The sequence below is a fragment of the Hyperolius riggenbachi genome, chromosome 3, assembly GCF_040937935.1.
Source record: "Hyperolius riggenbachi isolate aHypRig1 chromosome 3, aHypRig1.pri, whole genome shotgun sequence".
Lineage (NCBI taxonomy): Eukaryota > Metazoa > Chordata > Amphibia > Anura > Hyperoliidae > Hyperolius > Hyperolius riggenbachi.
This window is the reverse complement of record NC_090648.1, coordinates 235854454-235881415: the sequence shown is the minus strand read 5'-3', so window position 1 is coordinate 235881415 and position 26962 is coordinate 235854454. Positions and strand designations below refer to the sequence as shown.

The 26962-nt window shown below is 45.2% G+C and overlaps 1 protein-coding gene across 1 annotated transcript in view; it reads right to left on the bottom strand.

Moving 5' to 3' along the window:
- The window catches only part of MKLN1 (muskelin 1), a 92025-nt gene extending 81359 nt beyond the window's left edge, over positions 1–10666 (bottom strand). Inside the window, exon 1 of the mRNA XM_068276015.1 lies at positions 10469–10666. Coding sequence (XP_068132116.1) covers positions 10469–10542 — 74 coding nt within the window. The 5' untranslated portion in view covers positions 10543–10666. The remainder of the gene's footprint in view (positions 1–10468) is intronic.
- Between the last annotated feature and the right edge of the window lie 16296 nt (positions 10667–26962).

The following is a 26962-nucleotide window of genomic DNA, read 5'->3' as shown; positions in this document are numbered from 1 at the left end:
CTGAGCGGTTTTGTAATTCACTCCCTGATGCAAGGAAGTTGCAGGGAATGCTGGGTTGTCCTTTTTTGCTTCTCTACTTCCCCTGAGACTTAAAGCAGTAGGATCAGCCATTCTATGCCAGGGGGAAAAAAACACATATATATAAGTAGATAAATACTTGATCTACTTGCATAACACATGTATTGTACTGTCCACGTTTTGATTTCAGTGAATGATATATAGTAAATGACGAGAATTCTGTTCCTGGTGGGGGCCATGTCTTTTGCCCACAGTAAAGACTAACTCGTGATGTCATTTCTGCCCTTTACTTTTTTTCTTGTCTCCTCCAATCGCTGAGTCACCTCAGCCTTGCTTGTAAACACAAGTGATTAGGGGATTAGGTTTGAGATAAGCAGCAGGCAGGGAAATAAAGGGAAGAGGAGGAATATATTATAGATAAAAAGAACCCCCAGCATGCAATTCTTTGGCACCGACTACTAAAGGGCCAGTGCTCCTAAGGTATATCATAACTCCAAATCATAACAGCAGAAAACGTTTTGAAAGTTTTGAATGCAGGATTAGCATCTTTATCACTTAATACACTCAGACCAGTTGCTGTTGAAATTTGATTTTTATGGTGACGATACCGCTTTAACTAATGCAGCCAGATTGGCTCAAGCCTCTTTCTCTCCTGTTTTCCCCTCCCACGCCTCTGTTCCTCTGATTGGACAATATTTCTCATGCTGAGACAATGCACTTTCTATAGTGAAGGGCGGGCAAATCAGGCAGAGGAGAGTAAGGCCTAGTGCACACCAAAAACCGCTAGCAGATCCGCAAAATGCTAGCAGATTTTGAAACGCTTTTTCTTATTTTTCTGCAGCGTTTCAGCTAGCGTTTTGCGGTTTTGTGTAGCGGTTTTGGTATAGTAGATTTCATGTATTGTTACAGTAAAGCTGTTACTGAACAGCTACTGTAACAAAAAACGCCTGGCAAACCGCTCTGAAGTGCCGTTTTTCAGAGCGGTTTGCGTTTTTCCTATACTTAACATTGAGGCAGAAACGCATCCGCAATCCAAAATCTGCAGCAGCCCGGGAGTATGCGTTTCTGCAAAACGCCTCCCGCTCTGGTGTGCACCAGCCCATTGAAATACATTACCCTAGCAGATCCGCACCCGCAAGCGGATCGCAAACCGCAGGCGAACCGCTCTGGTGTGCACTAGGCCTAAGAGAGGAAATTACATCAGGATTGGCTTCAAAATAGCCACAGTTAAAATGGGAAATGCTGAGGATTTTCTCTTTTTTACTGTAGAAAAATCACTAAAATCAAAAACGTGGACAGTGCAATACATATGTAAGTAGAGCAAGTACTTATCTACTTATATATGTGGGTTTTTTTCTGAGATAGTATGGCTGACAGCTCCTCTTTAAAGAGAACCCGAGGTGGCTTCCTAAGAATGAAATCCGCACACAGAGGCTGGGTCTGCCTTTACCGCCCAGCCTCTGTTGCTATCTCAATCCCCCCTAAGTTCCCCCTGCGCTCTGCTATGCCCCATAAATCACAGCTGCGCTGTCGACACGCAGCGGGCTGCGTTTACCTCTGTAAGTGTCGCTCTCGCCGCTCCCCCCGCCTCCTGCATATCTCCGGTCCCCACCTGCGTCCCTTCCCTCCAGCCTGTATGCTTCACTGTATGCAACCTAAAAGGTCACATAACATATGGTGCGACTGGTTTGTGTTCCACTGTGTTTTCTGTCTTTACAGGGATTGCAAAAGTGCTTCAACTGTGAACCTAGCCTAAAAATTAATTACTGGGCACGTCATACATGTGATCTTCACTGGGAGTCCCAAATCAGCCACATTCTGGTGTGCAACTCCGCCCCCTTGCACAGAAAGGCATCAGCCTTTCTACATATCACAGAGAAAGGACACTAGCATATTGGTCAAGGAGTGGAGCTTACTCACCAGATCAGGCTGATTTGGGACTCCGGTAACGTTTATTACATGGATGGCAAGCCGGGTAATCATTTTTTCTATTTAACTTTTAATCATTAGCGTACCTTTGTGTTTTTATGTACGCCAGACCATGTTTATGTAAACCGACTCCTCAGTTTAGGATTCCACCGACTCCTAATTTGCATATTACAATCTTTTTGATTGAAAGTATGTAACATGAAATTCGTCTCTTAACTGCCAACACATTTAGGAATTTTAAAAAACAACTGAACTGAGAAGGATATGGAGACTGCCATATTTATTCCCTTTAGACTAAAACTAGTCCTTGGTAAGAGTACTTGTAAAAGGTACAGACCGGAAAAAAGAACATCTATCAGGCCCAAGGCAATGTACAGTAACTGTGGGTACATGTGAATGATGTGCAGGTACTCTGCAGGGGAATAAGGAGATTTGTCCTCTATTACACATTCTTCATGCACAATCTGAACCAGGTTTATGGGTGATAGACAACACCTCGGTGTTCAATGTGCACAACATTCTCAGTGGATTCCCTGCAGCTCTGTGGGGAGTGCATATGTAGAGTATAGTACTACTGTGTAACAAAGTTAACCTGAGACAGATGAAATTAACGTTTTATACATACCTGGGGCTTCCTCCAGCCCCCTTCAGGCTAATCAGTCCCTCGCTGTCCTCCTCCGCCACCTGGATCTTCTGCTATGAGTCCAGGTACTTGAGCTAGTCTGGTGTAGTACGCATGCACACACTCCGCCGTCGGGAGCGTACTACACCTGCGCAGCACTATTGCGCAGGTGCAGAACGCTCCTGGCTGTAGAAGCGGCATGTGGCCGGACTGTGCTGACTGGCTGAATTACCGGGACTCATAGCAGAAGATCCAAGTGGTGGAGGTGGACAGCGAGGGACTGATTAGCCTGAAGGGGGCTGGAAGAAGCCCCAGGTATGTATAAAAACTTGTCTTTTCATCCTTCTCAGGTACCATTTAATTCATAGTTACCAAACCAAATTTTAACATAATTATTTGATTTCATGAGCAAAATCATAAATCAGAATCAACGCAGAATTACTTCCATCTCATTGACCATCTCTATTAGTGACACGGCTACACATCAGGCTTTATACTTACAGCGTAGATGTTATTTAGTATACCGTATATACTCGCATATAAGCCGACTCCCCCCCCCCCCCCCCAACATTTACCTGAAAAACAGGGAAAAATGATTGACCCCCTATATAAGCCGGGGGTCCCCCCCCAGTGTGTCCCAGTATAGCTAGTATAGTGGCCAGTATGGGTAGGTAGTGCCTCAGTATAGCTAGTATAGTGTCCAGTATAGCTAGTAATGTGCCCAGTATTGGTAGGTATATTATTATTATTATTTATTGTATTTAATAATAATAAGGTATATCCCCAGTATAGCTAGTATAGTGCCCAGTATTGGTAGGTAGATCCACAGTATAGCTAGTATAGTGCCTAGTATAGCTAGTATAGTGCCCAGTATTGGTAGGTAGTGCTCCAGTATAGCTAGTATAGTTCCCAGTATTGGTATGTAGTGCTCCAGTATAGCTAGTATAGTGCCCAGTATAGGTAGGTAGTGGCCAGTATAGTTCTACCCCCGCGGCCTCGCTGCTAATACCTGCTTAGGCAGCGGCTTCCTAATCTGGGTTCCCATCTCATGTTGCGTATAAGTGATCCCAGCAGCGCGCCCGGCGCTGCTGCGACGATGCAGGGGGCAGGAAAGAGCGGTTCCCCTGGTAACGGCGATACACATCGCCGCTACAGGGAGCCGCGCTCTTTCCTGCCCCCTGCATCGTCACAGCAGCAGCGCCGGGCGCGCTGCTGTGATCACTTATACGCAACATGAGATGGGAACCCAGATTAGGAAGCCGCTGCCTAAGCAGGTAATAGCAGCAGGGCCGCGGGGGTAGCGCTATACTGGCCCCTACCTACCTATACTGGGCACTATACTGGCCACTACCTACCTATACATTTTATATTTTATATTTTAATTACAGTTTAAATTCAGTAGGAGTCGGAGCATTTTTCCCGACTCCAGGCACCCAAAATTGCCCCGACTGACTTTACAGCCCTGATGTAAACATACTACCTAATGCTGTGGATACCCGGGTCGACCGGCGGCTCGATTAGCCGCCGGATCGACCCCAGCCGCGTCCCCGCTCGGATCGATTACCGCTTGCCCCCGCTTCCTTATCAGCGCTCGATTCCTTGCCATTGTCCGCAGGTGGGAATCGAGCTAGCTGAATATTATCAGCTGGTCAATACACGGTACAGAATCGTACCGTGTATCCCCAGCATTAGTTCAGTATTAATGTACAATTTAGAGTTACAGCAAAATCTGAAAAGCAAGAACAAATTCGACAAATAACACCTCCAATAAGGTAGTTAAATAAACATGCGCAGCTGAAATGACTGCAAAAGACCACCAACTGTTACATAGAAAACTCCAAGCATTTTAACATCCCATCACTGACAAGCCCCCTGCATCAGTACAGACCCCAGATTATGCTAACATGGGGCAGGTGGGAAGTACCCTCAGTCAGGTCTAACTGACTTCTGGTAGATTATCTTCACTACGACTTGGACATACATTGTACTGTAATTTTTCAAGCAACTCTGGTTAACTCCAGGAATCTCTGCAGTCCACATTAGCGTCAAAGTAAAACGAATGTTGATCCTAATGGTGTGTACACACTTGAAAGATCTTAGACCAAGTTTATCCACTTTCATGTAGTATGAGAGCCATACTCAGTCTACACAGTCTATTCTATTGAGCTGAACTCTCCATCAGACATTCATCTGCATATCTAAATCATCTGCAGATCTGAAGATCCATCCTGGTGGATCTGATCTGCAGATGAATGTCTGTTAACCAACACTGCTCGTCCAACACCGCCGGAGGCTGCCGCTCAGGCCCTGCTGGGCCGATTTTAATGAAATAAAAAGCAGCACACGAAGCCGGCACTTTGCCAGCCGCGTGTGCTACCTGATCGCCGCCGCAGCGCGGCGATCCGCCGCGTGCAGCGGCGAAAGAAGGTCCCCCCAGCCGCCCGAGCCCAGCGTAGCCGGAAAAAACAGTTCCGGCCAGCGCTAAGGGCTGGATCGGAGGCGGCTGACGTCAGGCTTTGTGTGCAGCATCTTGCAAAGGATTTTTTTCTGATGGGGAGTTCAGCTCCATAGAATAGACTGTGTAGAGTATGGCTCATATACTACATGGGATGGGGTAAAATTGGTCGGTGATCTTGCCTTTTCCAACGACTTTTATCTCAAGTGTGTATGTAGCCTAATGCTGGATACACACTATGTGTTTCTGCGTCGAATGCGTTCGTCGATACGCGTCAATTCGATTATTTCCGACCGCATTTCGATGATTTTTAGGTCGATTGCCATGTAAAGTATGGCAAATCGACCTAACGATCCATCGAAGCTTGAATCGGACATGTCGGAAATAATCGAAGCGATGCGTATCGACAGACGCATCGACCGCGGAAACGCATGGTGTGTATCCAGCATAAGTTAAAAGCAGATTAGCAAAAACCCACCCATTCAAATGCTTTTAAACAAAAAGCATGAGAACCACTTGTTTCCATTAAACAAAGTATAGCATGTGCATGCTGGGAAAGCTCAAATCACAGTGCTCTAACTAGTGAAATTATTTGTTTAAACCCCTATTTAGTTAATTTTGCTCAAAAACACTTTTCCAACATGCTGATCGTGCAGTCACACTCCTAACACGTGATGTAGGGGAAACACAATTGTACATCCTCCTGTTTATGCTGAGAATACACGATGAGTTTTTCAGCAGATTGATTCTCCGATTGATTTCCATTCACTTCTTTCAGAAATCGATCAGTAAAAAGATCGGACATGTTGGAAATTATCTATTGAACCATCTATCTGCCCAAAAAAATCTCATGGTGCATTCCCATCATGAGGGCTGGAACCCACTAGAGCGCTTTTTTTGAGCATTTAGGGAGTGCTTTAAATGGCTAGCGATTTCCCTAAACTCTCTGCCAATGTAAATTAATGTAACAAAGTCCACAGTAGCAAATGTGATTAGCAAAATCGAAATCGCAGGACATGCAGCATTTTGGGAGCATTTGCGCTTCAATGTAAAGTATTGAAGCGCTGGCAAATCGCTCATCAATCTCTACACATAGCAATCTTTGTGAGATTTTAATTACTGCAAACTGTAAAAACAATTATGAGGATTTGATAGGACCAATCAGAATTAAAATCACCAATTTCAAATCGCCATCTCAATAGCTGGCAAAAAGCTTACGCTTTTTAAAAAACACTACCACTCCCGAAATCACCAGAAAACGCTCAATAAATCGCTCTTTAAAAGCGCTAGCAATGGTGATAGGGCTTTGAGATTTGTAGTGGGTTCCAGGCATCAGAGAGTGTTCCTAATCTTTCCTGTTTGCAAACTCTTTATTTACATTCATCAACATCCAAGTTCATATGACCCTTGTTCTTTCAGACCAGGTCAAGTCTGGGTTACTGCCAGCTTGGTTAAAGTGAAGCTACAGATAGTTCAAGAGACAAATGAAAATCGGCTCATAATGTTCTTTTTGTACCTGTATGTAGTTTTAAAGCAGTTTCTAAATATAAATTGCCAATTAAACTGGGAATCCAATGAGTTTTTCTCTGTTTTTATTAAAGTGGCTTTTGAGATCAAATGTGGGGACATTACCAATGGCCTCACATACATTAGCAATTTTCCCCCCCTCTCCTATAACTCTATAATGTAATTAGAGAGGTTAGCTACCTCATAATTGCTACAGGAATCTATTTATGAGAAATGTTGTGGGCAAGGTTAAATACATTTTTAATGGGGTACTTCTCTTGTGAGGGGAAAGCCTCTGGATTTTAATGGAGTTTACCCCATCCTCTTCTGCCTCCTGGATCTAGCACAGAAAGCCCCAAACTCCACATGCGGCAATATTTACCTTTTGGGCTCCAGCACAGGCGCAGTAGAAGCTCGCTGATCAGGCTCTGGCATAAATAGCCCCATCGGGTTCGGTGACTCCCTGCACTGAAGCACTGAAGGTAAATATTGCCACGCTCTGCTGTGCCAGCGCAGTACTTGTCAGGGCACAAAGATCGCTATGTGTAGAGATTGATGAGCGATTTGCCAGCGCTTCAATACTTTACATTGAAGCGCAAATGCTCCCAAAATTAGCTGGATCACCAAGACTAAAGATGAATAGGAAAGCCTGATTAGGATACTGAGGCTTCTCCCCCTCGAGGTAATTACCCAATAGGGGCTATTTCTTTTTTCTTTTTTACAGGTATAGTACTGTTGTTGGTGCAATAAGTCAAACTTTTTTTCGTTAGCTCGAATCCACTTTAAAGGAGAGTTGTAAAATCTAACATTACTTACCTGGGCCTTCTTCCAGCCCATAGAGGTCACAAGTGTTCCTTGCTGCAACTCCAGTCCTTTCATGGGTCCCAAAGGCCGCCTCGGAAGTATCACCGACCCACGATGGGTCGACGTATTCTGTGCATTTGCAGTATGCTCCCGATAACGCGGAAACCCGGCATGCGCAAAAGAGGCTGACTATGGGATAGCTTTTAAACACAGCGTGGGTACATAGAAAATGTCCTTATTGGATCTGGTCACAGAAAATCACAAGACCCCAAACATATTATGTCCTATTTTTAATGCATTATTCCAAACCGCATGCATTCCTCATTCATACTAAAAGAATAAGGCACAAGAAATGTCAGTAAACTGGAGCTGTTGCCCATTAAAGTGTAACTGTCAGGTATATAATCAAAAATCAATTCTTTATTTATATCTGGTAAACAAGTAATAAGGATGCTAACCAGGCAATCCAAAAGTTAAAATCACTATTAATTTTCTTGTTGATAAATGATCATTCCCCAGTTTACCTGACTCCTATTTGGTAAAAAAATTTGGTACGCAAAAAAGGAAGATGCAGGGCATGCTGGAATGTCCTTTTTTGCTGCTCTACTTTCCCCTCAGACTTAACTAATGTAGCCTGATTGGCTGAAGCCTCTTCACCCCCCCCCCCCCACCTCTGTTCCTCTCTGATTGGCCAGTATTTCTCATGCTGAGGAAATGCACTTTCTATAGTGGAGGGTGGGCAATGCATACACAATCAGGCAGAGGAGCGTGACGGAGGAAATGACATCAGGATTGGCTTCAAAATAGCCACAGTTAAAATGGGAAATGCTAAGAAGGATTCCCATTTTTTTTACTGTGAAAATATCACAAAAGTCAAAAACGTGGATGGTGCAATAAATATGTTAAGTAGAGCAAGTATTTATCTACTTCTATATGCGTGTTTTTTTCTGAGAAAGTATGCTGACAGCTCCTCTAATTTAAGCAGACTCTGGTCTTGATGATAAAAGAGCCTGCTAAAGAGAAACTCTGGGTTCCTAGAAACTCCCCTATATGTATTCCCCACACTCAATCAATTCGATTCATTAAGAAAGAAAAAAAAATAAGGCTTCTAGCTATTTTATAATATAGTGTATAGTATCCTGATGACGTAAGCCAGCACCATAAACGTAACAGCTAAAATCAAGGCAAATATTTTGGGCCTGTACACACTGAAAATCACTTTTCCAATGTGTGTACAGTATTTCAGCACAATAGCAATGCCACAGGTTTTCATGGAGCTATAGTGATATCTGAAGGAGGTAAAAAACAAAAACAGCACTTAAGTATTATCCTATCTATTGAATTTGACGGCCTGCTGTTTAAATATTTACTCCTCTTTCAAAGTCCACACAAATTGTTGGAAAGCAACGAGTCTTGGCTTTCATTTGCACTAAGCGTCAGTGTGATGCACCATTCCTGAGTTAGGGGGTGTTGAATGAGGGGTTTCCACTCCTTAAAAAGTGATATTCCTCTCTTTACTGGAATTACTCTCTCCTTGCCCACTCGATGGGCTGCGGGTCAGGTCCTTGCTTCGATCAGACTTTTTATTCTATGTCAACTTGGATACAGTATTTGAGTGGCACATTGGTACCATGGAAGATGCCGCGACTACATAAATAAAAAATAATCTGCATACAAAATTGCAAAAAAAATTTGCCAATTAAGTCAGATAAATCTGAAATTCACTGACAAAAGCTACCGCTGTTCCAAGAATACCAGTCTTCCCTGACCCACAAAACTGAAGTCAGGCTAAAGGTGCACATACACAGTACAATAAAAACATTCAATTTTCCCATTTGACCAAAACGACTGAATCGAATGAAAGTTTGAAGAATTTTTTTTCGATCAAGAATAGATTAGCCTGTTTAAAAAAAAAAAAAAAATCGAATCAGACATGCTGGAAAAATCTTTATATTCGATCTAACAGAATAATTGATCAAAATTATCTAAATCGAAAAAAAATTGTACCATGTTTGGGCACCATAAGAAAGACATAAATGGCTGATCAATTGGCCAAGAACTGTGTTAATAAGCTTGCATCTAAGTATCAGAAGCTGGTGGCTTTCAATTGCTAGATTGTATCCACTCCCTAGGTAGGTGGAAATACATCAAAATAAACTAGTAACAAATAAGAATAGAAATAAAGTTGCAAGGGTAAGTCTCAAATTATTAAATGACCGACAAGCACACCACCCAACCACCTAGTCTGCCCTTGCACACCACAAAGCCCTCTGGTCTGCTCTGGGCAGACGCACCTACACTACCTAGCCCCCTAGTCTATACTGACACCTCCTGACCCCCTGAAGTGCACTCTAACAACCTCCCCCCGGGTCTGCACTCACGCCTAATGGCCCTCTGGCATGCACTACACCCCCCCCCCCCCCCATCCGCTCTCATTACACCTGACCCCCCAGTCTACCCTCACTACACCTGTCCCCCAGTCTTACTTCACTACATCTGCCCCCCCCCCCCCCCCCATGGTCTGGCCTCCCTATACCTAACTTCCTGGTCTACCATCACTACACCTAGCTCCACAGTTTGCCCTCACTACCTGCTCCCTGGTCTGCCCTCACACCACCTGGTCTTCCATCACTACACCTAGCTCCATGGTCTGCCCTCACACCACCTGGTCTACCATGACTACACCTACCCCCCTGGTCTGCCCTCACACCACCTGGTCTACCATCACTACACCTAACCCCCTGGTCTGCCCTCACACCACCTGGTCTACCATCACTACACCTAGCTCCATGGTCTGCCCTCACATCATCTGGTCTTCCATCACTACACCTACCCCCCTGGTCTGCCCTCCCACTACCTGGTCTACCATCACTACACGTAGCTCCATGGTCTGCCCTCACATCATCTGACGTCCTGGGTCGTGCCTTGCACACCAGTTGCAGCATATCTTGCTCCGTGCACTGGTCGGTTTGCTACCACCAGATGACCGCACACAAGTATCTTTGTGAGCAACAAGCAAAGGACAGCAGCAGGCCCACTTATTTGTGAAGACAGAGCAGCCCCCCGGCCACAGCACAATATCGGCACCACGAGCGGCACGCTGGAAGGGTGGAGAACAACTCCCGGTTACTCACTCAGGGAGATAACTAGAAGAAAACGAGCTCCACTTGTATACGGTATAGGACAACACTCTGCTCTCCGCCGCCATCTTGTCAGCAGGAAGACAGGGGGCGGGGCTCTCAGACACACACACTACTGACACTTGCAGCACCGTGATGAGGTGGGCGGGCTCAGCGCGCTGCTGCGCTCGTGCACGAGGACCAGGTACTGTGACATCCTCACAAGGTGAAAAGCGAAGCGGCCCGCTTGGTCACGCCCATCATCCTCTCAGACACGCCCACGACTGCCAAATCCAGGTATGAGTTCGCACGCTAAGCCTCTTTGCTATTTGCACATTTCGCCTGTCAGAACGATTGAGCCACGCCTATTCCGCGTGCCCGCGTCGTGCTGCTGAGACTGGGTGGTGGTGGAATGAGAGGCAGGTGAGAGAGGCTGGCCGACAGATGTGCTTCCTGGGAAGGTTCCCCTCTCGGGTCTGAGCTGTAGTCATTCATTGCGTTTGCTTGGAAGATGATTAGCTGCGGAGTGGGAACAGATATGAATTACCAAACTGTGTGTGCAGGTGTTATAAAAAACCATCAGGCTGGGAGCAAACTACTAGACTGTATAGAAAATCATATGTTGTCTGCATTGTGCGTTTCTAACTTTTTGTAAGCGTGTGATTTTTTTTTTTTTTTTTTAATGCGTTTCTGGTACTTTTGCATTTTTTTTTAAATTTTTTTCAGTAATCATTGAAGTTAGGCCTCGTTTCCACTATATGTGCTGCTGTGCACATTTCGGTAGCGCGTATAGTGTGCAACACGCAAGGGCGGCTCCAGGATTTTTTAGTGAGGGTGCTATGCAGGTGCTGGATCCACTATTGGGATAGCTGTCAACTTGAAAAAAATAAATGGGTGTGTTCATGCACTGGGAAGTGGGCGTGGTAATAAGGGAGAAAGTCAGAAACATATTTGTATGTGAAACAGAGGCACCAGCAGAGTAAAATTAGATAAAATGTTTAAAAATTGTTTGGAGTAAGTGGTGGGCTTACTTCCACAAAGCAGACACGAAATACTGTCTCAGTATCAATCAACATTGATACTGAGACAGTATTTCGTGTCTGCTTTGTGGAAGTAAGCCCACCACTTACTCCAAGCAATTTTTAAACATTTTATCTAATTTTACTCTGCTGGTGCCTCTTTCACATACAAATATACTGAATCCACTCCTGGTGGAGGGGAGTGCTACCCCCCCGGTTTTTCCTATCTACAGAAAGCGACTTCTTAACCCTGAGTGAGGACAGGTCTAATCTCCTCACCTGCCTATACAGTGGTTGCCTGATTGGTAACCCATGTTTGTAAATATAATTTTCCTCATTTATCACTTTGCATTTACCCTCAACATACTTACACCATATTGGGCTCTCGGTTTTCCCTATTTTATTTACTGTCAGAAACATGACTAGGTACTCTGTAAAGTGCTGCAGAAGATGCCACTGCTATATAAATGCATAATAACAATATAGTAGGGACATTAGACAATGACTATGGCAGGATTAAAGTGTGAGTTCCTCTGAGGACACAGTGATATGATTATGTACGCTGTAAAATGCTGCAGAAGATGCCAGTGCTATATAAATACATAATAATAATTAATAAATAAATATGGCAGGATATTAGACTATTGACTATAGAAGGATAAGATTGTGAGCTCCTCTGTGTCCCAGAACAACAGGTATAAAGCCTGGTACAAACAATAAGATTTTCTGGCCGATTTACTGTCAAATCAATTATTTGCAACATGTCTGATCTAATTTCCAATCAATTTTCCATTGGCTTCTATGGGAAATAGATTGGAAATCAGATTGAAAAACACACGATTGGTTCACATGATGGCCAGGGGCCCCGGGCCCCTCTCACTGGCCGGGACCCCAAGGCCAACACGCGATACCTGGAGGGGAGTGCAGGTGGGCCTGGACCTCTCACACCCAGGCTCTGGACCTCTCACATCCAGAAAACCCACCAACACTGCCTCCATACTGAATGCTAAATCCAACACACACAAGCAATAGAACACAGCAGTACATGCATCCAGCTACATTTGAAATTGGTCAGCAGGTGCTCATCAGCCAATCAGGATGCACTGTCATACACCCTTTACCTGCCATACCACATCTAGCAGCCATTAGCATTCAGGTGGGAGGCTTCAGTTGGACGCCATCGCAAGATTGCGTCGCTAGCAGGACCGCCCCGTGCAGGCATTCCTCCCACAGGGGTCCCTCCCTAACCGCTCACCTGTCCGCCATGTCCTAGAGCTGAAAGAAAACGTTTAAAAACACACGATTGGTTCACATGATGGCCAGGGGCCCCGGGCCCCTCTCACTGGCCGGGGCCCCAAGGCCAACACGCGATACCTGGAGGGGAGTGCAGGTGGGCCTGGACCTCTCACACCCAGGCTCTGGACCTCTCACATCCAGAAAACCCACCAACACTGCCTCCATACTGAATGCTAAATCCAACACACACAAGCAATAGAACACAGCAGTACATGCATCCAGCTACATTTGAAATTGGTCAGCAGGTCAACATGTTGGAAATAATAGTTCTGACAGTAATGCTGGGCATAGACGGGTCGATCCGGCGGCCGGTTTGCCGCCGGATCGACTCCAGCCGCGCCCCTGCTCGTCCGCGCGGATTGATTCCCTGCCATTGTCCGCCGGCGGGAAACGAGCGGGTGCGGGTCGAGCGGCTTGATCAAGCCAGCTGAATATTATCAGCTGGTCGATACAAGGTACAGAAACGTACCGTGTATCCCCAGCATAAATCCGCCAGAAAATCTAATTGTGTGTACCAGGCAATAAACATTTAAACATCTCCAGCAAAAAGACAGTTTTGCCCAAACAATGGAAGATATTACTGTAAAATTAATGTCACCCATTTACCTCTGTGGGGTGGATTACAAAACATTTTCACATGTTCAAAAGGCTTGCCTTGGTGGTGTAGCCTGGTGTTCTATGAAAAACATTTGTTTTAGTATGAGGTGTCTTTTTTTATATTATTTACTAAGAAACAAGCAAAACTGATCTAATTTATGCATGGAACATAATTTGTGCAATCCATAAATTAGATCTGTCAGGCTTGTTTCTCAGTAAAGTACAGTGTTCTCCCCAGGACCTATTAAGTGGGCGGGCCGCCCGGCTGTTTTGAAACCCCGCCCGGGTGCTCCAAGGCCCGCCCGCATCACACGCTCATGTGCGCTGCCGTCTCCCCGCATAGAGCGGGTCTCCCTCTGAATATAGCAATCCCTAGTTACGGCTGCGCTGCCCTCCTGGCGCCTGTTATATCTTCAGATCAGCGGCAGCCTCCTTGATGTAGTAGCGCTTGTCCACAGCACCCTGTCCTGCCGCTCTGCTGGAACACTGTGACCCACCTCTACCGCCCGCTTGTGCCCGGCTTCTGATTGCATTACGGCTTCACGCTGAGTGTCTTCACAGCCATGATCGGCTGCGAGGAGAATACACGTGCTGCAGGCAGCCCAAGGGAGCCACTGGCCAGGCCACTGTACGGACGGGGGATGGGTGTACTAGAGGGGACCGGAGGATGTGCTCCCTAGTTCCGGCTGCGCTCCCCGCCTGTAGAGTTCTCTTCTGTCCGATCGTCAGATCGCTGCCGCAGGGATATGGAAGAGAAGCGATGTGCAGCAATGCGCTATATGATGCAGCGCAGCCGGAACTAGGGAGCACATCCTCCGGTCCCCTCTAGTACACCCATCCCCCGTCCGTACAGTGGCCTGGCCAGTGGCTCCCTTGGGCTGCCTGCAGCACGTGTATACTCCTCGCAGCCGATCATGGCTGTGAAGACACTCAGCGTGAAGCCGTACTGCAATCAGAAGCCGGGCACAAGCGGGCGGTAGAGGTGGGTCGCAGTGTTCCAGCAGAGCGGCAGGACAGGGTGCTGTGGACAAGCGCTACTACATCAAGGAGGCCATTCAACTCATCCTAATCGCGGCTGCCAAAGGGGTGAGCAGGGGGAGGGGGTGACATTGGGAAATGTTAAATAGCTCCCACCTGTCCCTCTTTGGGAGTCCTGTCCCTCTTTCCTCCTCATTTGTCCCTCTTTCAGGCCTATATACCTCTCGACTAAAAATGTGTTTGACTGTAAATTTTATTCCCATACTTTAAATTGATATATCACGAACGGTAAAATGTTACTATGAAACATGAGGAACATGAAGGAAAATGAACCAGGATAAAAAGGACCAGGGTGGTTTGAATTATAAAACAACGTATTTTTCTTATGAAATCTTTATAGTATGCATGAATAGGGTTGTGATGGGGTTGTGGCAGGGGCGTGGCTTAAGTGTCCCTCTTCCTCATCTCAAAAAGTTGGGAGGTATGGTTTTGGGGGGTAGGAAGCGGTGCTAAAGTGCAAGCATACTGGACCAGGGCAGAGGGGTACCCTATACTGCAGGGTGTAATAATCATAGAATGGTTGTGTATTTATAAATAGAATGGTTGTAGTAATGCTGCAATGTATGTGCTGTAATGTAGGGTGATGGGATGGGATCACTAATAAGCTGTAGGTCGGTGCAATAATATGTGGAGTGTGGCGGGTGCTGTAAGGGAGCATACTGAAGTGCAGTGATATGTGGAATGTGATAGTGGTACAGTATTGTATGAAATGTGTCAGAGTGCAATAACCTATGTTATAAGGTAATAGTATTGTTTGAGTTGTCTATTGGGAGATAGGTGGAGCTGCAGTAAAGTATTAGGTGAGAGTAATGGGGGTGAAGGGACGCATGGTGATAGGGAGTGCAGTAATGCATGGGATGTGATAGGGGTGCAGGGATGAATGTGATGTGATAGGGGGTGCAGGAATGCATGGGCCGTGATAGGGGTTGCAGAGGACGTGATAGGGGGTACAGGGATGTCCTATGCTGTAAGCAGAGTTGCCGGCCCTGCTTTCCCCTGGTTGCAACCCACCCGGCTACCTTTTCATGCCACCCGGCTGGAAAAAAATTCTGGGGAGAACACTGAAGTATATAAGCACCTCACAATAAAACAAGTTTTGTATGCAACACCTGACTACCAGACTTACTACAGTAATCAGCACAGCCAGCAGTGTGTGTGAGGGACATGCGGCCCTGACTTGACTGTCGGGGCTCTGTATTTTGTCACACACACGGTAATCTGTGTCCTCTGCGCTGATCCTGGCTGCAGAGGTCATATTTCCGCAGACCAGATGCCCCAAAGCAGGGTTACCTCAAAGGCAACCACTGTATAGGCAGGTGGGGAGATTAGACCTGACCCCACTTAGGATTAAGAAGTTGCTCTCCGTAGATGAGGAAAAAAGTGGGTAAGCCAGAGGTGGACTTAATATAACGGAGTATGGATACAGAGGCGCCAAGAAGATAAATGTCTAAAAAGTTTAAAACATAAGGAAACAGTGGTGGACTTGCCTCCTCCAAGCAGACGCAAAAATTGCCAATGTGTTTGTCAAATACAACAAGTTTATTTACATACTCCAGGGGACAATGCAACGCAAATGCAATGTCAGAGGTGCCTGGATCTTCTACTGACCACGTATGCTATTGCTCCATTGTTATTGCCTAATGAAGCGGGATCAAACCTGAGAAACGCATTGCATTGTCCCCCGGAGTATGTAAATAAATTTGTTGTATTTGACGAGTGGGACGGGAGAAAGAGAAGCCTAAGCTACAGCCCAGGGACCAAAGCTGCCTGTAGCCGCGGTACAAGATCGTGGCACTGGCAGCTGCTTATGTGAATAATGAAGTTTGGTGGCTGGTGCTGCCTGTGCTTAAAGGGTGTTATCACTATTTTTGGGATGCTACAGCACCCCCAGGCATCCCACTTGCGCTACCTATGGCAACATGCAAGAACGGTAAAGTGCATAGACCTACTCTGCCATTGCCATCATATGCGCTGCACAACAGTGGGATGCGCTTTCGCACTGCTGCACACATTTTTCGAGAATCGCAGCGCTGACCCATTTATTGTAATGAATGGGATCAGCAGTGCTTAGCAAAGCAGATGGCGTGAGATCGTACGTGTTGCATTCCGATTGCACAGCTATCTGTACTAATTGATGTGAACTAGGCCTTACAATAGCATATCTTAAAGAAGAAAAAAAAAGCATCAAAAATGCATGTCTCCATTGAAATACATTATGTGCATTTTGCATGCATTTTTAAAAATTATGCAGCAAGTTGTATGTTTTCAAAAACGCGCATAGATGCGTTTTTATATGCAGCCCATAGACTTGCATTAGTGGCAAAAAGTGTGTTTCCTGTCTGAGGTTTGAGAGATTGACAGGTTCCAATCAGCGTTTATTCATTATCAAAAAGAATGGTTATAGGTAATTGAGGCAAATTTATCTCGGCAATCTCCAAAAAACTGAAATAGAAGTGTGGATGTTGAGCCCACAAACCAATGATAACCCATATTTCATTTAGCAGCTGGATCCTGACTAGTTGCATTGGAAAAGTGTTCCAGTTTTCTGTGCACCTGTCATGATAAATCTGCCACTGTGTTAAATCTCTCAGTGGTGACCCTGCTAAATGGTGACAACTGTCAGGCTAGGTTCACAGTGGTACGTTGCGTTGTAAAGTTGCAACACAAAAAAATTGTGGTAATGCAGATTAACGCTGAGTTACAGCAAGTGGAAAGAATATCCCCCAATGCATTCACAAACCATAATAAGGGCTACAATCCACTAGAGCAATTTTTTTTGAGCGTTTAGGGAGCGAATCAAAACGCTAGCGATTTCCCTAAATGCTCAGCCAATGTTAATGGTTGGACCAAATTCCACTGGAGTGATTGCAATTAGCAAAATCGCTAACGCAGGACATGTAGCATTTTATTGAGCGTTAGCGTTTCTGCAATGTAAAGTGTATAAAGGCTTGTTTAATTGCTCATGGATCGCTATACAGAGCGATTTGCTAGTGTTTTCAAAATGACTGCTCACTGTAAAAAGATTACAATTAATTGAAAAGACCAATCCGAATTAAAAACACTAATCGCAAATCGCTACACGATTGCTGGCAAAAAGCTTACACTTTTTAAAATCGCTACCAGAATCACCAGAAAACTCATGAAATTGCTTACACAACGCTCATTGAAAACGCTATCGATAGCGATTTGCGCTTTGTAGTGGATTTTAGCCCTCAAGCCAGAAAACCCCTAACAGGACTTTCTAAGCGCTAGTGATTTGAAAAAGCTCTTGCTAATGCAATGGGGGATTTTTATAAAATCACATCGTTCAAATGGGATCACACCCATAGCATTACATTAGCATGAGCTTTTCAAACCACAAAGCGTTTAGAAAAGCACCCCTAGTGGGTTTCTGGCCTAAAAGGATCTGGTGTTCCACTTTCATAATGTAATCCAAATTAACTTCTCGATGGGCGTGAACGCGGTGGCAGCCCCAGGACCGCCTAACGCAAATTGTTGTCAAGTCCTGGGGCGGGGTTTTGCAGGAGATCATGCACACTGGTGCGCGTGCATCTCCGCTTGAATGACGAAGCTCCGCTCGGCGAAACTGTGTACAGCCATCTATTTACTGTATACAGCGCTGCAATCCACGCCAGCGCTGTACTGGGAACAGCTGTCCCCCTGAGAGTGTCGGGAGTGATCCGCTGCCATAGGCTGATGCCTATGACAGCCGATCGCTGTGATTGGCTGGCAGGGGGAGGGAGAAGTGGGTAGGAAAAAAAAAAGCAATATTTTATAAAAAAAAATATATTTATATAAAAATAAATAAACATGCCAGCAGGGATAAGAGCCCACCAACAGAAAGCTCTGGAGCCGACTGATGTAAGTGACGGGACCCAGTTAAAACACTCTGTGGAGATATATTGAGGTGTTGATGATATTAGGGAGTACAGAAACCTATTCTATCATTTTTATGTCTGCTGTATATCTTTCAGAGGTGGAGGTCAGCCAGTATGGCCTGAAGATATTGGCAGCTAGCTTCATGGACTATTAATGTGATTGTGTGTGGTGTCAATAGACAGACAAAAGGGAACCTCATTACCTGTTTCTGGCTGTCCAGAGGAACTGTACGCTGTGATCTTTTGTATTAATGTATCAATTCTGTACTGAACTCTGCTGCTCGACTCATTCATCTCTCCTCTCGCTCTTCCTCTGCTGACCCTCTCTGTCAAGCTCTTCACTGGCTACCAATTAATGAGAGGATTAATGAGAGGATTCAGTTCAAACTCTTAACCATAACCTACAAAGCTCTCCACAATCTCTCTCCCCTGTACATCTCCTCACTAGTCTCCAGATACCAACCCAACCGCAATCTCAGATCTGCACACGAGCTTCTTCTATCCTCTTCTACAATTACCTCCTCACATTCACGTGTACAAGACTTCTCACGTGCCTCACCCCTCCTCTGGAATGCCCTTCCACAACACATCCGCCACTCTCCCACCTTTGAAATCTTTAAACGCCCCCTTTAAAACCCACCTTTTCCGACAAGCATATTCTCTAGCTTAGGCCATGCACCCACTAAATAACCTAATTACGCACTGCCTGTACATATACTGTATACTTCCCCCACCTCTTGTTTCCACCCCATTCCTTTAGATTGTAAGCTCGCAAGGGCAGGGCTCTCACCCTTTTGTGTCATGGAATGTTATTAATTCAATTGCTGTTAGAAATTTATACATTTTAGTCATCCTGTTAAATCAAATTGTAATCAGCAGTGCTGTATCTTGTATCAGTGTTCATATTTTCATGTATATCATTGTCTGTATCATTATGTATCCCTTGTTTGTTTTCTTACATTGTACAGCGCCACGGAATATGTTGGCGCTTTATAAATAAATAATAATAATAATAATAATAATAATAATGTAGACAGCTGCCATTGTCTTCAGTGAATGGACCAGTCCCCTTCAATAGGCAAGGAAGCTTTTTGATGTCTGGTAGGATACAATCTCACCTATTGAATTCTGCAAACTTCAAGAAGCTAAAACAGGAACCCCTTTGAAGTTTGCATATCACAAGAAAGATTATAACAAGCGTTTGGTGATGTCACAAACGGGGAAACTGCATTAGTTCCTGGGGGCTGGACATTAAATGCCCCAGGGGACACTTCAGACTATTTAAGCTGACCCAGGACAGCCACCGGTATCTGCTCTTGGAGTTAGCGCATAGCTAGAGTTGATCTCGACTTCTGGTCGAACAAGCGGCATGCTCCTGCCGACAACGTTGAGACCTTCAAGTTGGTAACGTTTTTTTAATCCCCATTTTTATTTTACGCAAATATCCGTGTGTGTTATCTTTGTAACTTTTATCTTGTAACTATTTTTACTTTGTTTTTTGTAATCTTTTGTATATATTAAGTTCTGCATTGTTCTATGTTTTTATGGAATATTAAATCATTATTTAATAAGCTTGACTTCTGCCGTACTAAACTAACACTCATAGCCTAAAGGAGACTGAAGTGTAACCGTGTATAAGTTCATGCCTAATTGTACGCTTGAGCAACACTACCGTATGAAATTGTAATTGCATTGTGTGTGGGGGCGTTTGTCATACGTTGGCCTAAGCGCGCAGCTGACCCAACATACGAACAACGTCAGTGCGAGTAGCGACAGCAGAGTGGCTAACAGTATCGTTCGGAACGACTGTTAGTGGGTCTTTGCTTCACGACAGTGTAAGATTGCAACTGTGTGTGTGTGTGTGTGTGTGTGTGTGTGTGCGCGTGCGCGTGGCGTTCCCGTATTTGGCCTAAGCGCAAAGCTGACCCGAATACGAAAACGCGGAGTGCGCGCTGAGGACTCAACAGCAGAGTGGAAGTGTCTAGCGAACAGCTAGTGGTGGCAGTGAGAGGTGTTCTGAGGGGTCCCAGCCTTGTTTTAGCTTGAATAAGGCTTTTCCCCGCTTAATCTGGTCAAACCCGCAGTCGGGAACCGTATACGCAGGCGTGCCGCGGGCCGGTTCCTGACACACTCTACTCTGGCTATAACAATACAATACTACCGGGTAACGAATCTTCAGAAATGCTAGGATTCTTTCTGGTTGGCTGAAAAGCTGGGTTGCAGCTGAGACAAAATGACTTTAGGTCTTTTTATTATAAATGCAATATAAGTAATTAATATACACAGAAAATCATTAAAAGTAAGAATTATAGAGAAGACTAGCTCGGTGTAAACTAAAAAAGAGGAAAAAAGTTCAGAAGAAATATGTCCTTTGTGGAAACTCCAAGCACATGGAAAAGTCCTTTGTTTCAGAATTAAAAGTCCAAACAAGATGACAGCCAGCTTAAGTCCTCATGCTAGCTGCTTGCAATCCTTATACGATGGTAAAATGGAGGACTGGACTCAGATTTCAGCCCTTGGCTTATGAATGATCCTGCTTTTAGGGCGGGATCTCAGAGTCAGCCCCTGGACTGGACTGGGTGTTTTTATACTTTGGGCAGGAAGCTTAAGCCCCAAAAATATGACATTTTCCATATTCCAGCCCACGTTTTCCGCACACAAATAACAAATTCATAATCCTCAAAAAATACACATCGAATTGATACTATTCATGGGTATTGTAAGATGTTCTGGTAGTGAGAAGCTGAATTACATGGTTGCTGAGTATGTCAGTGGCATACATTTGATATTCGAATACTCAGCAGATTCTGACCAACAAAATTATATGATTTCCATACCTATCATATGTACGACATCTTTTAAACAGGCAAAAATCATACAATACGTTTATTCCCAATACACTTAAGGTCCGTACACACGCCGGACTGCAGGCAACGACGGGTCCGTTGTCACCTCCCGCTGGGTGGGCGTTCCAGGGACAGTCCGGCGTGTGTACAGTCTGTCTGCAGACTGATACGGCTGTTTCTGAGCGATCCACCCGGCGGATCGCTCAGAAACAGCCGTATCAGTCTGCAGACAGACTGTACACACGCCGGACTGTCCCTGGAACGCCCACCCAGCGGGAGGTGACAACGGACCCGTCGTTGCCTGCAGTTCGGCGTGTGTACGGACCTTTACAGTGGCTCCAGTAAGCCTGCTGCCCTGCTATGAAGAGCTTGCTTTTGGCTCTGTAACCAAATGGTGATGACGTGCCAATGAAGGGAAATATGTTGTACCCATTAATTAAGCAGAAAAATTGACTTCCCTGGAGAACAAATGTAATCACAGGAAATAGGGTCTTTCACCTGCTAGAATAGCCAGGTTTTCAAAGACACAGATGTCAGCAAAACACAAGCAACTTCAAGTGATTTGCATTCTGCTATAACTACACATACAATTGGAATTGTACAGTTAATCACAATCAGTGCAGAAAACCGATTGCGGTTTCTTCACATCTCATCTTTGACACCCTGAGTTTTCCAGTGTTTTAAAAACATACATGCAGCCAGCCATGCAGCTCTGATGAATAGGAAGTAACTACACAGCTTACAATCAGGTGGGGGCGCTTCCCCAGATTACAAATCACTCCTGTTTTAATTAGAGCAGATGGTCTTGAGGGCCGGCCCACAGATTCGTTATTGGGGCCAATCACTTCACTCCCTGCTGCTGAGACAGCACCTACCCCCTTCCTCCCCATCTCTTATTGAGACTTGGCTCACCAAAGCTGTGCAGCTACTTCTTATTCATCGGAGCTATGTGATTGGCTGCATGTATGTATTAAAAACTACTGAGGACACGGGGGTGGGGGACATGGGAATAAAGGAAGGGGGACACCAGAGGACTAGAGGACAGAGTACCAAACACAGGAGAATACTTTGGCGCAGGTCCTAATATTTATTATTCAGACTATGACACACTGACCTTTTGCCCCCCACTTTTGGTGGAGAAAAAGTGTCTTTTAGTCCAAAAAATACAGTAGGTAAATTACTCCACTAGTTCTAGTTCATATTTGTATACCTTTCAGGCCACAAACAGATGTCATCAGCTAATTATAGTTTTTCCATGATTCTCCATAGTTTTCCTCTGTTTTGTTCCCTTATAACTATTTCCATTACACTGTCCAATACCAGTAAAAATATTTTAGGAGATATAATGCATACTTGTTTCACCCCTTGGACTACTACAAAGTAATATTGGCCCTTTTGTGTAAAATTTGGCATTGAAAGCCAGTGTACAGTGCCTTGCAAAAACGGAAAATTGTATACTTACCTTCGGTAATTTTCCTTTCCTTTCAAGGTCCATGGCAGCCTTACTATGGGGTTAATCCCGCCCCTTAACCCCTACAGGACCTGTCTGTATAAATCTTTAGCCCTTCCCCCTCTCAGGCGCTTTTTTGCTAGTCCTTACTTTGACTGAACTAACTAGGGTGGGACCTCCGTAGGCTGCCATGGACCTTGAAAGGAAAGGAAAATTACCGAAGGTAAGTATACAATTTTCCGTTTTCCTTTCCATTTCCATGGCAGCCTTACTACGGGGATCTCTCTAGACTAAAGTAAAAGTTATGCATCAAACAGAAAAATTTAATCCGTATCATAAGGAACAGAACATAAATTGTACATTACATAATGTTCTATACTTGAAAATTGTACTACAGTTAACGGAGTCCAGTATCTTTAATAGCAGACAAGACTCCTCTACCAAATTCAACCGTCGACAGTTCTCCTGGATGGACTCTATAGTGAGATATGAACGTATTCTTTGATGTCCAGTTTGCAGCCCTGCAGATAACCTCTGGGGACACCTTCACTAATGCCGCCCAAGAGGAAGCAATTGATCGAGTAGAATGGGCTGTGACCTCCTGAGGTGATGTAACCCCCCTGATCTTGTATGCAGTCTTAATAGCCCTGACTAACCATGCGGCTATGGTCCTGGTCGTTGCCGGGTGCCCTTCTTGTATCCATTAGGGATTACAAACAACCTTCTAGTTAGGCGGAACTCACTTGTGCATTCTATATAGTTCCTCAGAAGTAATGGGATATCTAGAGCGTTAGGAGATTCCAAATTGGTATCTGAGAAGGATGGTAGATTCCACTCCTGGTTGAAGTGGAATTGTGTGGCCACTTTAGGAATGAATTCGTCCACTGGTCTAAGGGTTACTTGATCTGGGAAGAACTGTGTATTCGGTGGATCACAACTAAGCGCCTGCAATTCAGACACCCTCCTTGCCGAGGAAATCGCCGTTAGGAACACTACTTTAAGAGTGAGGTTGAATAGAGAACATTCCTGCAGGGGTTCAAAGGGTGCTCCAGCCAGACCATTTAGTACGAGGGGTAAGTCCCACTGAGGGTACCACTTCTTTCTAGGTGGTCTGATCTTTATAACTGCTTGCATAAACTGGACTACCAGCGGTTCTACAGCCCACCTGTGATGCGTGAGCGCTGATATTGCTGATATTTGCGTTTTAATAGTACTGTTGGCGAGTCCCAAGTCTAACCCCCTCTGCAGAAAATCCAGAATATTATTGACTCTAATGGTGGAAATATTTAAAGACTTTTCCTCTAGAAACAGCAGGAAACGCTTCCAAGTTCTATGATATGTACTGTTGGTGGTGGGTTTCCTGGACTTTAGTAAAGTGTCGATTACTTCCGTCGAGCAGCCTAGCTTCCGAAGTCTCCCCCTCTCAGCCTCCATGCCGTCAAATTGAGTATTTGCGGGTGAGGATGAAATAACCGGTTCTGTGCTAATAGGTCTTTTACACATGGTAGCGTGATCGGTGTCGTGGTAGATAATTTTTGCAGCAACGGGAACCATGGCAAGTAGGGGGCTATCATAAGTACAATTGCTTGCTCCTGTTGTATCTTCCTCAAAACACTGTGTATTAACGGGATAGGCGGGAAGATGTATGCCATCTGAAAGTTCAAAGGGAGCGAGAGAGCGTCCCAACCCGCCACTTGCGGGTATCTGCACCTCGAGAAGAAAATCTGGCACTTGGTGTTCCATGGGGTGGCCATCAAGTCGATCTGGGGAACTCCCCATGCTTTGCAGATGCTTTGGAACACCTCCTCCTTGAGACTCCACTCCTTGTTGTCTACCCAACATCGACTCAGCGAGTCTGCCACCGGATTCCTCACTCCCGGTATATGCACTGCTTGGAGATGTAGAAGATTCTGTTGAGCCCATTCCATTATTGGTTCCAGTTCCCTGAGAAGCGTTCGGCTGCGAGTGCCATCCTGATTCTGGATGTATGCTACGGCGGTGGTGTTGTCCATCCTTAGTAATACTCTCTTGCCTCTGATCTTGCTGGCAAAATATTTGAGTGCTTCGAATGCAGCTCTCATTTCCAGGATATTGGCTGGGACCTGTGTTACGTCCTGTTTCCATCTGTTCTGAGCGTAGTGGCATTGCATATGGGCACCCCAACCCCAGAGGCTGGCATCTGAGGTTATTAGCAGTGGTGGTTCCATGATCAGCTGATGGTGATTGAGATTTTGTGTGCACAGCCACCATGTCAGTTTCTGCTTTACGTGTGGCAAGACTAGTATCTGCTGCTAATAATCGACACCGGCCCATTGGTCGAGGAACGATTTCTGCAAGTATCATTTTTCAACGTGCCCACTTCACCATGGGAATTACTGATGTGAGGGTTCCCAGTACTGCTAGACACTGTCTTGCCGTTAGGTATGTTGTTCCTCTGACTTCCCTCACCATTGATACTACTTGTCAACTTCTGCTCCGGCAATGCTACCGCATTTTTTTAGAGTGTCCAGTTGTGCCCCTAAGAAGATAATTGTCTGGGTTGGTTGTAACTGGCTTTTGTCCCAGTTTACTAGCCAGCCGAATTGGCTGAGTGTCTCTAGTAAAATTGACCTGTGTTGATACAGCTCTTCCTTTGATGATGCTATTAGCAGTATATCATCCAGATAATGGTGTATGTGGAGCCCTTGCTGGCGTAGAAATGCTATTAGTGTTACTAAGATCTTTGTGAAGGTTCTGGGTGCAGTGCAAATGCCGAATGGCAATACCTGAAATTGGTAATGAGCAGTCCCAACAGCGAACCTGAGATACCTTTTGAAATGACTTCCGAATTGGAACGTGCAAGTAAGCGTCGGCTAAGTCCACCGACGGAAGCCAGTCCTTCAATTGTATTGTTGGAATAATGGTCTGCAAAGACTCCATCCGGAACTTGTCCTGCAGTATAAGGTCGTTCAGTATGCGCAGGTCTAAGACGGGTTTTAATTGACCCGATTTCTTCGTTACAAAAAATAGAGGGGAATAGAGCCCCTCGAACCTCACTGCTGGTGGTACCTGTATGATTGCTCTTTTTAGAAGCAACTCCTCTATATACTCGTTGAGTACTTGCGCCTTCTGAGGCGATTTCGGAATTGTCGTAGGCATGAAAAGTGTATACGGAGGATCCTCCTTGAACGTCCATGCATGACCCTGTGCTAACGTACTGGTTACCCAGTTGTCCGTTATCTTTTCCGCCCATAGATGTACAAATCTCTGAAGCTGTCCTCCTACCGGCTCCAGAGAGGCGGACCTGATCTCAGAATGATTTGGCAGTTGAAGTACTGGGGTTAACGTTACGTTGTCTATTGAATTTCGCCAGTGTGGACTGTGTTCCCTGCCAGTTCTTCCGAAAGGACTGGTTGTTTCTTGTAGAACGGAAGTCTCTTGACCTGTTCTGAAACGATCTCTTATCGTTAGGCCTGAACCTTCTCTGTCTTCTATCCTGGGGGAGAAGCCCCGATTTGCCCCCAGTTACCCTGGATATGGCTGTATCCATCCTAGGGCCGAATAGGTTTTTGCCGTCATAGGGTATCTTACACCACGATGTCTTTGAATTTCAGTCGGCTGACCAAGGCCTTAGCCATAACGCCCTCTTCGCTGTAACAGAATGGATTATGCCTCTAATATTCCCTCTGATTATGTCAAATGCCGCCTCACTGACGAAGTCAGCCGCAACCCTGAATTCTTCCAAAGAATTCGATAAGGTTTTCCGATCAACATTAGCTTGGATTGCACAATCTAAGTTATCAGCCCACGCTCTAATTGCACGAGATACAGAAGTGAGGGCTATGGCCGGTTTGCATGCGCCTCCCACTGAAGAATACATTTTTTTTAAGATCAAAGTCTACTTTCCTCTCCAAAGGCTCACGGAAGGATACAGTGTCCTCTAATGGTAAGGTCACATGTTTTGCCAAGTGCATGACTGAAGCGGCCACCGCTGGCGGGGTATCTAATTGAGTGATTATATCTCCCTCCATAGGATAAAGCTTACATAGCTTATTGGACATGGACATCTTTCTATCAACCTTCGCCCACTCTTCCTGAATTAGTTCCGTGACCTCCTCCATTACTGGGAAGGCTAAAGGTTTCTTCTTAAGGTGTGGATAATATAGTTTAACCTTCGTAGGGGGCTCCTCCTGTTCTTCCCATTGTATAGCCTCCCTAACTGATCTCACAAAAGTATCTACTAAAGAAAAATCGAAACCCACAGTAAGGTTTTCTGCCTCATCCTGAATGTCATAGCCAGAAGAACTTTCAGCCCCTCTGGAATCTTGCAGTGTACTGTGAGGTGCAGAGTGCTCTACCAGTGATTGTTGTACGATATCCCGAACTAGTGAGGGTATAGGTCCGTA